Source organism: Cupressus sempervirens, chromosome 4 (assembly GCF_028749045.1).
Source record: "Cupressus sempervirens isolate cs-2001-9-10 chromosome 4, ASM2874904v1, whole genome shotgun sequence".
Classification (NCBI taxonomy): domain Eukaryota; kingdom Viridiplantae; phylum Streptophyta; class Pinopsida; order Cupressales; family Cupressaceae; genus Cupressus; species Cupressus sempervirens.
The window spans coordinates 173,185,802-173,201,416 of NC_143121.1; the positions used below are offsets into that span (position 1 = coordinate 173,185,802).

Genomic DNA, 15,615 nt, shown 5'->3' on the forward strand with positions numbered 1-15,615 from the left:
ATTTCATCAGATAAGTTATTTTCATCTTGGATCCTTTTCATTATATGCCTATGATGATGAACTTCTGGTGCATTTAATTAGTAAAATAATTTTCTCATTTCTTTGAAACAGGACCATGCAGGCCACATATTTGGGGTGGAATCTCAACCAATGATTGCAAAGTTGGAGCAATATAATGATATTCTAGAGGTTAGTTTTTGTGATTCAAGTGGACCTTAGGATTATTCCCTTTTGATGATATGTGTTCTTACCAGTGAACTCTCTTATTATATTGATGTGTCTGAACTAGTGCTTGTAGAACTACCACTCTCCTTTAGTTTGCAACCATTTAGGTACATACATAAAACCATTTACATTTTCTCTTGTCTTGTTTGGTAAAACTATGCATACTATGTGACTTTTCTTGGGAAAAGTATTAAAATAATTTTATTTTACTTCAGCCCCTAATTAGGAGAAGCATAATGAAGTTGAAGGTAGTTGCAGTTTACTGCATCTTCAGGGAGGCAACATGGTTCTCTCTTAAAAACTTATTTACTTCAAGGGGATTTTTCACAAGATACAATCATTAGAACTTGATAATACTTGTCTGATCTAAGTGGGCAGTGTAGATATTTTAGTGTCGTAAACTCTTAATTTGTTTGGGTTAGACAAACTAAGTTTGGGTGATGCTTTGGGCTTATTTGGCTGTGTGCGTGCTTGTTTATATGTCTTTTAGTTGGACTGTCCTTTGTTTAGGTAAGGATCCGTCTCTTCTCCATGATGACATACAGCAAAAAATGAAGAGAGATAGGGGCTAACATGCAATGTATCTTGCAATTCACTTGAAAGGTAAAATGATGAGTAAGTGTTTCTATTTTAACCAACGTGTTTGTTACTTTGTTGATGTCAGTTTTGTACCACTACATAACATATAGCAACTGAACACTTGATATGGGATACCAAATACTCAATTCCTCTCTTGAAAAGTTATTACTCATGAAGACATGAGAAAAACTCCAATGCTACTTACACGTGTGGATACTAACTCAGTTATCGATGTGATTTGCTAGTAATCACATAGGCGGCCTTACGTTGTTCATTCAAGGATGACTTGGATTTTGGGATGATGGCGACGATGATGTATGAGTGCCAGATGATGTTGATGGTGGTGATGATGGAGGCAATAATGCGCTAATGACTTCTACCTTCCTAACTTTCTTAGAATGAAATCCTACTACTCAACTACTTGCTATTTTACTCTTACTCCTATGAATGGAAAGACTAGCAAATGGACGGGGATCGAGTTTAATTAAACTAACTAGCGGTTCTACCTCTATAGAGGCAATGATTCAAAGAAAAAGGACTAGTTTACCACACAAGGCTTCCTAACAAGCCGTTAGGATGCTAGTGGCCTAGTTTACAAATCCCTATCAAACATCCACTAATATCACCATACAACTATCCATATACTCTTACTCTTACTTAGCAACTTTCTCAAAATGAAATCTACTTTAATAGCTTCAAAGGAAATCTAATTTTAACTATTTGAAAGTAGAAACCATGCAATAACACCAAATGTTCTTAATTAGCATGCAAGTCACAACAATGATAAAGAGAAGTGATTTTGGTATTATCTTAGTAACAATTTTCTCCGACCCTTTACAAATGAGAGCAAATGGCCTTATATAGAGGCCAAAATTACAACCAACGGTATAGATTAAGAGACAAAACCAACAATCTAGATTGGTTCCTAGAAACCCTAAATAGGATTGCCACCCCATCGGCCAATGAGAAGACGCCACCTCATCAATGGACCAATGAAAAAAAGGAAAAGTGGCAACCAATGAGAAGACACCAAAAAAGTAGCCAATCAGAATCAGACACCTATGCTACCCAAGAAAAAAGAGAATTTGCCACTTGGGCTTACATCTAATGATCTTCTAATATAGTTCTACCTTTTTCTTTCATCTTTCTAGCCAAAGTGATGAACTTGGCTAGTTTGTCGTTGGCCATGGGAGGGCAAAGTGTATGTTTCATCTTGAGCTTAGCTGAATTCATCATGTTGCTTGCTGCTTGCAGTGTTTTCTCGTGATCCTTCTCATATTCTTTCGCGTATCCGATAAAGGCATTGAGGGAGGCAAGGGTGCCCAAATGTTTCTTCTTGATGGCAACCTTCCCCAACTCATCCAATCTTGATCCAAATTTTGTCTCATTGATGTTCTTCTCTTTGATATCTTCAAAATCAAGCATAGCCCCAACATCACTCATCATGGTTGAAATGGAAGTGTCAACGCTTGGGCTGTGCTGTGCAATCTCGTTCCATACCTCTTCAAGTATTTTCAATCTGATAGTCAAGGCAACAAACCAAGAGTCCACCGTACTCAATCCTCCTTCATCTATCAACTTGGCTCTTTTCAAATATTTCTTCGGTAGCTCAATGAATGCCTGTAGCCTGGGAATGGCTAAGTCCTTTACTGGAAGGAAATCCTTCCATTTTCCTTCAAATATTTTGAATCTATTTCTAATAGCCACTAATGACCTGAATGTCGAGACAAAGGAAGGCAAGAAATTTCTCCCATCTTGGATTGTATCATGGATCCAATCCTTGACTTCACGTAGTTGAACCGATATCTCTTCTATGTTTCTCCTGCTGTCTTTAGGAAGGGCTGCCTGGTGCAACTGTTGAATAGGCTGGCAATCTCTCCAATACTTGTTCTTGGCCTCCAACTTTATAATCCTTTCGTTTGCCTTCCTCAACCTTTCTCTGATTGAAACGATGCCTTCCTAGATCTCCTCACATTCCATGTCATCCGTGATTCTTTCCAAGTTATGCTCTACTAAGCTACAATATCATCCAATGCCTTGTTAACCATTGGTATAGCAATTTGAACCTTGCGGTGACCATCATTGTCGTTCCTGATTAGCTTTGCAACTGTTTTTGTAATTTGTTTTTGGTTCTCGCTATCGCCCTTTTGTACTAATTCTTGGATGTCTTCAACTCTTTGGCAGTCACTACCTCGCCTCTTGGCATAAGCATTTGCCTTAACAATAGTGCTGCAGTGCATCTCCCCAAATCTGAATTCGTTTTGACTAGCAAAGCATCACCAACGGCCTCAGATACCTGGCTCATTTCCTCAATATCAATTGGCCGATCCTCTTCTTCACTAGTGACTGTCACATCTTCTCCATGTTGGTTCTCTAAGAGAGGAGAGTACTCGGTGCTATTGCTATAACCACTTGATTCTGAATCAGAGCTCACCTCTACCATGGCCCCTTGTCCACTTGTATTATCTTCTCGGCTTCTAGCCTCAATTATGCTCTCTCTTGATGGTGCTGCCTTCTGCTTCTTTGTTGGAGTTTTCTGATGTTCTTTTCCTTTCTCAACCTCCAAACTTCTCTTCCTGTTCTTCACTGTTCTTTCTTGCTGGTTACTGCCCTCACCTTTTTGTTCGACTGATTTTGCTGGACCTTCCTTTGGTTTCATCTTCTCATAAGTAAGGTGTACCCTATGATTTCGTAATTTCCTTAACTTCGCGTTGTACCACGACTTGGTGTGCAAATCAACTATTCTTGTAACTGCCTCCAAGGAAGGATCTTGGTGATCATCCCAATCCACTGGATTCAACTCCGTTCCATCCACTGTTTCATAGTCTTCTCTCAGCACATTTTCATCATCTTCCAATTGATCAGGAATATCAAGGCCTCCCCATCTATTTGCGCTCATCATGTTCACTGACAATCTTGAGAAAGCTAGTTTTCTCATGTGAAAGTCATCTTTTGCATTGACCTAGAAATCTTCTATAGTAGGAACATGTTTAAATGTATTTCCATGAGATGCCTTGATAAGACCATTAGGATCAAATCCTTGCCTTGCTCTATACCATGCCAGATGATACCATTCTAATTCTTTCTCTGTATTTGCAAAGGCGATAGGATTGGGGCAACTATCATTGCCAATTCCAAATGAGAAGGTAATCCCTGTCTCACCTTTAAGTTTCATCATTTTGTCATAATGCTCAAGTTGCCTAGCCAACTCCATCAAAACTACCTTTTCAGGTGGGTACCTTGGAAGTCTCTTGGGACATATTGTGCTTCCTGCTACTCCCTGTCTCACCTTTAAGTTTCATCATTTTGTCATAATGCTCAAGTTGCCTAGCCAACTCCATCAAAACTACCTTTTCAGGTGGGTACCTTGGAAGTCTCTTGGGACATATTGTGCTTCCTGCTACTCTAATATATGTGAATTGGATGAATCAACTTCCATACTTATTGACTTTTGCTTTTGCTTCCGATGAGAGTCTCTTGGCAGGTGTCCCTTGTAATATCCTTACCGTTTTTATAGCAAAGGCATCACAAAATATCTTATAGTCTTTGTTGTTGTGCAAGTGAAGTTGTGGATAGCACTCGTGCACCAAACATTGCCCTGGTCCATTGCCAATTACTCTTAAGGCCTTAAGTCTAGGGTTTTCATAGAATCTTGCAATTAGATAGAAAAGATAGGACCCCATATAGAATTGCTTTTGATTTTGTATGGTCTTAAGTTGCAATTCTAAATTCTTGCTTATAATCTTAGCCCAATCAAATCTTCTTTTTCCATTTTCAATTTCATCAATAAAATAATACATCCAGTTCTCGAATTGCATACTTTGAGCTAAGCCCATGATCTAGCTGAGAAGCACAATGAGATTGCCATATTCTGATTTGAAATCTGATACGATGAGCTTTGATGACCTGGTAACTCCCTTCTTGCCTTTGTGTAACCAATTTTGCTTTAGGTGAATGAAGAAAGCCTTCTGATTATCCTGAAATGGCTTGGCTGCTTGATCCATTATTACCACTATCATGCTTTTGTACTGGGGGATATTAAATGCTTCTTCAACCACTTGTCCGCCAATGGTTTTGGTAACAATATCAAATTGGGATGCACACTCTATTACCAATTCTGGACAAGGCAAGGTAGGAGGGAAGGTCGTTGCGTGTACAATTTTGCTTTTGTAAATTTTCTTTGCCATGGGTGATTGTCCTTCCTTTAATCTCTCCTTTAACTGGATCATGTTCACGTGTCGATATTGGTGTCACTTATTCACCTCAATTTCGAGAAGGTGGTCTTAGGCATTATGTCTTCCTTGTCTTTTTTGGTGTTCGTTCTCTTTGGTTTCTTGCTTGCACTAACCTCTACCATCCTAAACACTTATTTCTGCCCCTTCGTTCTAAGTGACATGGACTACTCTTACCTATCTCCAACCTTCTTTCTATCGATGAAATCTAGCTTATTTCCTGCCTCACTAGGTCCTGTCTCTACACTTATCAATCTCCAACTTTCAACCTAGGGATGGGACTACCACTTATTTTTGCTTCTTCGTTACCTTAGGATGGACTACACTGATATCTCCCAACTTCAACCTAGGGTGGTCTAGCTTATTTTTGCCTCGCCAAGTGTCCTATCATGAAATCAACACTTATCTCTCCAAACTTCGACCTATCAATGGGATGATGAAGTGGTAGATGATGAATGCAAGAAGAATATAAGGGAAACGAAACCAAGCAAGAACAAGGAGTGGAATTTGCTTTTAAATTGATCTTCACCTCTAAAATGAGTAGAGTTTTACCTTAATTTTGTCTTTTACCAATAACCGGGCCTTCTTTTTGGATTCGGATCAGACTTTAGAAAATGTAAGCCTCCTTACAAATAGTGATGCCCTAGCAAAATCAGAACTTCGACCTCTTTGAAACCGCCCAACTTTGCCAAAAATCAGACTTTTGGTCATGTATCTCCTTTACAACATAAAATCGCCAAAATCTAGGGCAAAAATTCACAGCCTCTAGCAAGAAAATTAGACTTCAAGAAATCGCCTAAGCAAGAGAAAATATTCAGATTTGCTCCCAAATCACCTAGGGCAAAAATCACAGCCCTAATGGAAGAAGGAAGATGATGCCAAATAATGAAAATATCTGCTCCCAAAAAATTGTCTGAGGTTGGAAAATGCTTCTCCAAGAGAAATTGCTAAACACATGAAAGCTGCTCAAAAAAAAATCGCCAAACATAGAAGAAAGCTGAGATGGAATGAGGAGATGAGAGGGGGGGAGTCCTCTTATGCCACAATCCTCTTGCTCCCTCAAGCTGGCCAACTAGCCCTATAAGAGAGGAAAAATTGAATTAGTGTTTTATTAATGACCCAAATTTAAATGCTATGCTAAAATTAATTTTGCCCATAGTGAAATTTGCTTATTTAATTGCCGGTTGTGACCAAAAATTGCAAAATATAATTAAGAAAGCCTTGGAGATGTTAAAAATTTTCATTTAATAACATTTTGGTAATTAAAATATCATTAAAATTGGATTTAGGAAGCTAAAATTGATTTTTAATTTTAAATTGCCAATCTTTTTAAATATTTTTAAAATCTTCAAGGCAATTTTAACCAACTTAATGCACAAATTTTGCAATTAAGTCCACTTTCCATTTTGTAATGCAATTTTAAATTTTTTCCAAAATAAATTATTTTCTCGAGCATCCAAAATCGATTTTTGAATTTAATTTCACTATAACAAAATTTCCTCTTCTCACCAAAAAAAATAAATTCAAGATTTTCCAAAACAATTAAATCTATAAAATTTTCACTTTGAAAATGCTCAAATCTTTACAATTATATCCAATTTTCAAAATTCGTTTAAGTCCCAAAATTTTTGCAAATTCATCCTACCGAATATTGTTCTAACCATTTAAAAAAAAATGTTATCTTTGAAATTTGCTTGGCCTAAGGATAAAATTACAAGTTCCGAAAAATCAAGTTAAGACTGGGTGAAGAATGAAATCCAACCACATCCCTCCTGGCCCGAAGGCGTCCAAAGCGTAAAATTTCCAAATTGAAACTTTTGGACAACTCTGAAAAAATTTAGCTAAGGCGATCCAAAAAAGGGGGTCCCTAAAATTTTGGGGCGATGGTGTGAAAACCTCACAACATCTGGCGACTCTACAGGTGAAATGTTCCTGAATGTTTCAAGAATAAAATAACTCAGAACAAAATTCTTAGGATGGTCTATCTGCAAATCTACTTAAGGACAAGCACTCAACGAGGGAAAGAACTCTTAAGTTGATCCTAAGCATGCTGACCATAAGTTATGTCTGTGCAAATGATTTATTCCCCATTCGACAAAAACTTGATAATCTCTCAGATCCATTAAACTTAGCTATTATAAATATCCTTACTTCAAAAGCAACTTGGATAGAGCCTCGCTGCCAATCAGGCGTCTATGGCCTTGACGGAGTTATCACTGTGGCACCATAATCATGGTTCTACCTTTAGTGATTATTTTTATAGCATCGGTAGAGATGATTGCACACCCTTAAATCAAATTTCATCTTTATTTCCACTTTGATACCGTCTTTCCTTTTGCATAAATTCTCTTGTTTCTTTTTCTCATGATATTTCTCTTCCTTTTTTCAATCTTTTGTTTGGCTTGTAGGCAATGAAGCTTGCAGAGGGTTTGGAAGATCACAGTGGCACTGAAGCAAGTGTAGGATATTTACTAAGTCCAACTTCACTTCAAAACATCAAGAACTCAGAGCAATTAAGTGTTACTAGAATGTCGTAACAATGTCAAAAGTAACTTAAGAACCTCTATCGAGTTTGAACCAAATTTAGTACAAGTCCTACCATATATTAACGAGCAAGCACATCCTTTAACCTCTAAACCTTGCCAAATGTATTCAAGAAATGAACAAGATGGACTCCGTTTTGTCACCAAAAAAGTAAAATTTACACACCTCGCCCACGAATGATAACATGGGACCCCCTTTGCACTTGCAAAAGCCCAAAATGAAAACTACTTCCATTGAGGGAAGCTAAAAGATCCCAAGTCAAATGACTTGATGCAAATTAAATCGAGCTCCCTCACAACACCTGAACTAAACAACTAAAAGAAAACTACTCTAACCTTTGGGCCAAATGGTCCAAGACAAACTCTACTCTTAAGAGCGGAAAGAAAACTAAACTACTATAACTGAAAGCAAACCTAAACTGACTATGTACAAAAGGGGCTCCGGATGGAGTCCTAGGCTTGGAAATAATGCTTGAGGAATTGCCCATTGATAGGCAATGGGACATCCTCACCAGTGAGTGTCTTAAGTCTAAATGCATTATCCCCAATGATTTCTGAAATCTAGAAAGGACCCTTCCATAGTTTGTCAAATTTATCATGTTGTCCTTTCCTTTCATGGGCTTTGTCCCAATTTAAGATCAAGTCAGAGATCTTGAAGGCCTTGTTTTGTGCTTTTCTGTCAAACCAGCATTTTACTACCCCTTAATGTTTTGCAAATTTTTCTAGGGCTTCATCTCTTTTTCATCTAACTGCATCAATTGAGCCAACCTTACTTGGATTTTGTCTTCGTTCTCATCATAGTACTCCTGTATGAACCTTAAAGTTGGAATTTTCAATTGAATCGGGAATACAGGGTCTTGTCCATAAACCAAATGATAAGGAATGATTCCTATGGATTCTTTAACTCTTGTTCTATCGGCCCACAAAGCATATTTCAGCTGTGTACCAATCTCTTGGGTTCCTGTCTAAAAGTTTTCCGATCACAGTTAAAAGGTTCTTGTTTGTGGATTCTGCTAGGCCATTCCCCTGGGGATAGTAACCTGATGAAAATTTTTAAAATGATCCCGTGGTCGAATGCCCACGTATGAAATTTCAAATAAATGAAAGCAGAACCATTATCACATACAAAAGCAAAAGGACACCCAAACCTGGTAGTAATTCCTTCCTCGAAAAATTTGATGATAATCTTAGCAGTGCAATTCTTGAAAGCTTGAGCTTTTGACCACCAAGTACAGTAGTCAGTGGCGGTTAGAATAAACTTGTGTTGTGCCGAGGAAGGTGGATTGATAGGACCAATGAAGTCAAGTCCCCACATCGTGAAAGGTCTCACCTCAATAATCGGCCGCAAAGGCATCGTTGGATTCCTTTCTCTCTTTGTCGAAGTCTGGTAAACATGAGAAGTCTTTACGTGCTCGTGAGTGTCTTTGAACAAGGTTGGCCAGTAGTATCTGACTCTTAGTATCCAATGTGCCGTAGCCAAATCTAATCCATGTCCTATTCCCCATTTATCATGAAAATGTTCCAAAATGTTTTTAGCTTCTTTTTTTCCAACACATCTCAAATATATTCCCTCATGATTCTGCTTGTATAACATTGCTCCTTGCAACATGTATCTTTTGCTCTTGAATCTCAATGCTCGCTTCTGTATCGGATTCAAATGTGAAGGGCACCGGTGATTTAACAAATAATTGATTATGTCTTGATACCATTCGTCGAGATGCACATCCTCCAATTCGTAAACTTGTTGCACAAGTCCAGGTCCCTCTGATGCCATGGTCTGTGCCAACTGTTGTCCTCTAATCAATTTCATTGATTGAATTTCTATGTCATATTCCTGGATAGTGGCGACTCACTTTCCTCTTCTTTCTCCAAGTTCGTTTTGCATTAAAAGAGTCTTCACTATTATGTTAGGCACAATTGCATGTACTTTGCTTCTCAACATGTAATGCTTGAACTTCTTCATCGCCTTCACCAAGGCATAAGCTTGTTTCGCCACATTTGGATAATTCAATTCAGCCTCCTTGAAAGGTGCACTCATGAATGCTATTGGGTGCTCTTCGTCCACCTCATTCTTTTATGTTAAAATGGCCGCACATGCGTGATCAGAGGCGAAATAATATATATTGAATGGCCTCTCATAATCTGGCCTTACTAGAACTGGTGCGTTGATGATAGCCTATTTTATTTCTTCAAATGCCTTATTTGCTACTGGATTCCAATCCATCTTTGCATCTTTCTTTAACATGTCATTCATTGGCTTAACAATCTCAGCGAATGCGGATATGAACTTTCTCACGAAGTTGATCTTTCCAAAGAATGATTTGAGTTCTTTGTTGCTAGCTGGTATGCCAAGTTTGGAAATTGTCTCCACTCTCTTTGGACCTATCATGATACCCTTTTCTGAAATTACACGTCCCAAAAGTTTTCCCTTGGTGACTCCAAACATACATTTCTTCGAATTCAAAGAAACTTTGAACCTTCTACATTTTGTGAAAACTTTCCTCAAATCCAGAATGTGATCTTCTCTATTCTTTGAAAAAACTGTTATGTCATCCATGTAAATGATAATGCACTTGTCTTTTAAGTCCTTGAAAGCATAATCCATGGCTCTTTGAAATGTTGCACCTGAGTTGATCAAGCCAAAAGACATCCTCTTGTATGCAAATGTTCCTCACTTGGTGGTGAAAGTTGTCTTCAATCTATCTTCTTCTTCAACAATCACTTGATTTTACCATGAATATCCATCCATAAATGACATCATCTGTGATCCATTTACAATTTGCAAGACCTCATCTAGTGATGGCAATGGATAATTATCCTTTTCTGATGCTCTGTTCAAATTCCTAAAATCGACATATAACCTTATTTCTCCTTTTTCTTCCTAACTGGGACAAGATTGGTGACCCACGTTGAATGCCTCATTGGGAAGATGATCTGTGCATTTAGCAGCTTCTTTACTTGTTGGAATATCAATGGTTCTAACAAAGGATTGATTGGCCTTTGTTGCTGCCTGAATGACTTACTTCCTTCCTTTAGTGGAATTGTATGTGTGATGATGGAAGGGATTGATTGGCCTTTGTTGCTGCCTGAATGACTTACTTCCTTCCTTTAATGGAATTGTATGTGTGATGATGGAAGGATCGTATGTTTTCAAATCTTCATATCCCCAGGCAATTACATCTGGGAATTCCTTCATCAAACTCAATATATCCGCCTTCTCCTTAGGTGTGCAAACTTTCCCAATATGAACTATTTTGGGACAATCCTTTGTTCCCAAATTTACCTTCTGGCATTCATCACCCCTTGTGGGTTAATATGGCACCTTGTTGAGTTGGTCGATGTCGAATATTCTTTCTAACTCAATCATTCCCTTTGGAATAGTATTTGTCTTCAAGCTCATAATTCCTTCTAAATCAATGTCTGCTTCCTCATCCACTTCACCATCAATGATTTGTGCTGTGAAGACATCTGAATTGGTCAAGAATTTGAGGATATGTCTATCATCTTCAAACACTTGGAAGTTCTTGATATTATCTAGTACTGATGGGGTCGATGCTAACTCAACTCTAAATTTCTTTATGTTGTCCAACTTAATTGGTGCTAGTGAGCTTGCAGCTTGTGCGAGGGCATTAGCCACCTGATTATTTGCTCTATAGCTAAGCTTGATATTGAAGGCATCAAAGTCCTCTATGAAATCTCAAACTCTGTTTCTATATCTCTTCAATCTATTGTCATGGCAAGCGAACTTTTGCTTTATCTGCTCGATTACTAAATATGAATCTCCAAGTACATGAAGTATCTTAGCACCTTTCTTGATAGCACACAACAAGCCTAAAATCAAAGCTTCATATTCCACCATATTGTTGGTGCATGGGAATTGCAATCTATGTGCCTCCAAATATGTTGCCCCTGCCGGGCTGACTAACTCAATTCTGGCTCCAGCTCCTTTCTTAGTCTTGGAACCATCGAACCTTAGAGTCCATACTCCATCACTTTCTTGATAATCCTTTTAGGAACCCTTGTCTATTTCATCAATTTTCTTCATTTCCAAGTTAGGTGGTGTAGTTTGGTTCTTTATTTCACCCATTATGCTACTTTCTGCTTCATCAGCTTGTAAAGTTTCAACTTTCTGTTTTCCATGTTGATCATCTTGTTTTAGTGCCCCTGGGATTCTCTTCTCTACTTGTTCTAAGGCAACTGTGCACAAGGAGCAAGATAATTCCGAATGGAAAGCATTGTGGATTTTGCACCAGTTGGGCAATAATAAGTCTCTCATTGATGTTTGGTTACCCAACTCTACTCCTTGCTGTATAGTTCTAGTCACAAGTTTCTTGAAATTCTCGAACATGCCTTCACCATCATCTGATGAAGTGTCTGGATCTGACTTGATCAGGATCTCAGTGGAATCCCTTCCTTCACTTATGATATTCATTGTCAACACTTTTTTGTCTTCTTAGGTCTATAGGTGTTCATACTTGTTTCTACAAACAATATTTCATTTGATTCCCCATACTTAGTAATTGTCAATCTGAACCTTGGGGTGGTATCGATTCTGATTTGGTTGGCGAGTCCTGGCAAGTCCTTTCCATGGGAGCCACATGTGAGAAAAGTCAGTTGCCATGTATCCATTCAACCTTCTGGCCCAATCTCTATCTAGGATCAATCCATTCAAGATGCCAATTGAATGTGTATGTTGTGTAGCTTACCTACCACTGACACTTTTGTCTTATCCAATTGGGTAACCTTTTTGTTTGATCCCAAAGGCGTGATTCCCAAACTTCTACAAATATTCAAAGGCATGACGTTACTTGATGCTTCTGAATCTATCAAGCAATTATGGAGAAGCTTCCCAAATATCCTTATTGATAGCAAGAATGAGGTTGGCTCATCTTTCCCTTGATAATATACTACGGGTGTCTTATGTACTTGCTTCGGCTTTACTCTGAAATCTGTTGGTTGAACTACCTCTTCTTTCTTCACTATTTCCTTATTGTTTACTGGGTCTTGACTCCTTTGAGTTTGTGGTTCCGCCGGCGTTGATCCTTGAGCCACGTAAACTGGTTGAGGCCCTGGCTGTCTGTTGAACTCAATAATGTCACCGTATGCAATCTCTTGTGTAGAGTTCTAATGAATTATAATATCTCATATCTCAAATCATGGCAGCAAAAGCAAATATGTTAAAATGCCGAAGTTGGATTTAAGTCATGTAAAAAGTATTCGAGAAGCTACCGGCCGATTGGGGTTGGAAGTTATAAATGCATTCAATGCAAGGGAAAAATTATTCTATTGTGTATTTTGACATTGTTAAATTGGTGTTGAAAGTTGAAAGCCAAGGGTTTTCAGTTTTTCTTCAGCTTGTAGAAGTGTGAATTCTACTAAATGTTTGCACTTTGAATTGGTAGATCTCTGCCAGTGAATTGTGCCAACCTTAATCTTATCTATAGATTAAGATTGCGCTTAATTGGTGTCTGAATTGTGAGGAAGATCCAGCGCTACATATCATTATGAATTTGCAGTGTGTTTGGAATGTTATTTAATGCAGATCACTGCCATTAGGGATCAGTGTTTGAAGTTTTAGGAGCCGCTTTTTCATCTGCAGGTAGCAATCAATAATATTAAGGGCTGTGTTTGAATTCTGGGCAGTGTTAGCCAGTCATTGGGCATGTTTTTGGGAACAAGAGTGCCTCTCCTTATAAATTCCAAGCTTCAGCATCAATCTATGATAAATTCCAGGGACTGCACCATCAACTTGGAAGTCAATTGATGCATGCAATCAGCCAAAGGTTTTTCTTCATTGGTTTCAAATAAAATTTATATGCATCATATTTGCCATTTTAAATGGTTTGAATCAGATATTAAGAAATAAGAATGCACGGAAAATGTTTGATGAAGTGCCATGTCTATTATGCTCATTATCAGCTTACTAGTTTTCATGACAAGTGTATGCTGTAATGTCAATCAGTTGTAAGTGTTGTGTTTGTATGCCAAGTGTTTGATGTGTTTTCAAGTAGCTGTAGTTATTATTTGGAATCACTTATGTGCATGTAAGGACACAAAAATCAGTCGGCATAGCATTCCTATGACATTGTTGGTCAATTTTTTTAGAGACATTGAAAACATCATTGTCATGTACAGGACAGAAACAACACGAACTCAACAAAGAACAAGTAAAAACTTTGCATGACAAGTGTTTGATGATATTCCTTGAGCCCCATAGTTGAACAAATTGAGGTAGAAACACATAATATTACAGAGGTGGAGCTAGAACTTGTTGGGGTTCTTATGATGGTATTAGAGCTTGCATGCAAAGTGTTTGACAAAATGTCATCCAAAATTGAAGCTATAACCTGTTGGAGTTATTACAATGGCATTAGAGCAGTCTCCTGCCATTTGGTTCGTGGTGAGATCATTGAGCTTACTAGTTTGATTTTGAGTGACCAACACTCTTGTAGTTGTTTCAGTTATGGAAAAATCTGGGAAATGAATTAGACAACGAAACTAGTTGAATAACATGATTATTTCCAGGAAGCAGTCAAATGCTATAATGAAAAATTTGGAGAAGTTCATCAGATTTCCACAATCCATATCAATGCATAATTTTCTTTCTGGGATCAATTGTGTGATAGTTTTTTGGCTATTACACTTTGGTTTAGATATTGTTTGGTTATAAGGGAGCAATTAGTATATGAACTATCCATTCATACATTATTTCCTCCTTTCCATTTTCTTGCTTTTTTATTTTTTAGCTTAGGCATCATCCACCTATTTTCTAGTTTTTACTTTTAGATTTTGTTAGGCTTTTATTCCTTTAGTGGGTTAACTTCTTAAGTTCAATTTAATATGCTATATATATATATACATACATACATACATACATACATACATACATACATACATACATACATACATACATACATACATACATACATACATATATATATATATATATATATATATATATATATATATATATATATATATATATTTTGATTGATTGGTAAACGGCCGAAGCCTTTGATTATATTAATTTAATAAAAATAAAAATACAACAGAGTATCTCCGTTCAAACAGGCACTAATAGGAAAGAACGGAGAAGAAAAACTCCAGTCTTGCCTGGGACCATAGTCCTTTATTATTACATTATTAAAAGGGGCATACCACAGTTACGAATTCCCAATTTTTGTTGTTGAGTACAATATAAATGACTGATTCCTTTTGTGAATAATACAAGCTCCAATGATCTTTATAACGATCATTTAAACTCTTCAGTTTCTGAGATGAGGGTGACCGCTTGGAACAGATCTAAATATACTTTATAGTTGACACTTCTTTTGCAATCCTGGATGGAGTGATAACACCTAGCTAACCTGCTAATCAGTAGAGCAACTCAAAATGAATGTTAGTACTATTAATAAAAAACATCGATTTAGATATCCTTGAATTTCTAGCTGGAGATTCCTATGTTTATTAATTCTAACATAATATCCACCTATATTACAAACTTGATCCTAACGGTGTTGATTAGTTTAAGATTTTGTCAGTTAATTTGAATCCCTATTAAAATCTTTTTTTATTTAAAAGCCTTATACTAAGATCTAAGGATGTGGCTTCAATTTGATGGTCAATAGTTTCCTAACGGCGAATAGAATCTTGCCCTTACATGTCAATTTAATGCCGGATCAATTAGCATATTATGAATTTGTATACTTTAGAATTGAGTCTGTGGTCTCCTATAGTAACAGAAACGGACTTAGCATGGATAGGACAATATATGCCGTAAATACCTAGTCGATACGAATAGAAGACTAAAACTCATTCGAAGGATCCAGAAGCAACTAGATTGTTTGCCATCATTGCCTGATGTTAGCTAGATGACACCGAATAAATCTGTAATAAGATTTATCTTGGTGTCACATAATGATGATAAGAGCATGGGAGACATAAAACCCTAAATGTATTAATAAACCTACGCCTCCGAGCAATAAATTAGGAATACGGATTAATAGATATGATTTACTAATTCCTAATTCCTACAT

At 37.3% G+C, this 15,615-nt stretch overlaps 1 protein-coding gene across 2 annotated transcripts in view; it reads left to right on the forward strand.

Moving 5' to 3' along the window:
• The window catches only part of LOC149560533 (Alkaline-phosphatase-like family protein), a 194,224-nt gene that overhangs the window by 56,343 nt on the left and 122,266 nt on the right, over nt 1-15,615 (forward strand). For both annotated transcript variants that reach the window (XM_089824719.1, XM_089824720.1), the window contains exon 7: nt 112-189. In XM_089824719.1, coding sequence (XP_089680845.1) covers nt 112-189 — 78 coding nt within the window. The remainder of the gene's footprint in view (nt 1-111; nt 190-15,615) is intronic.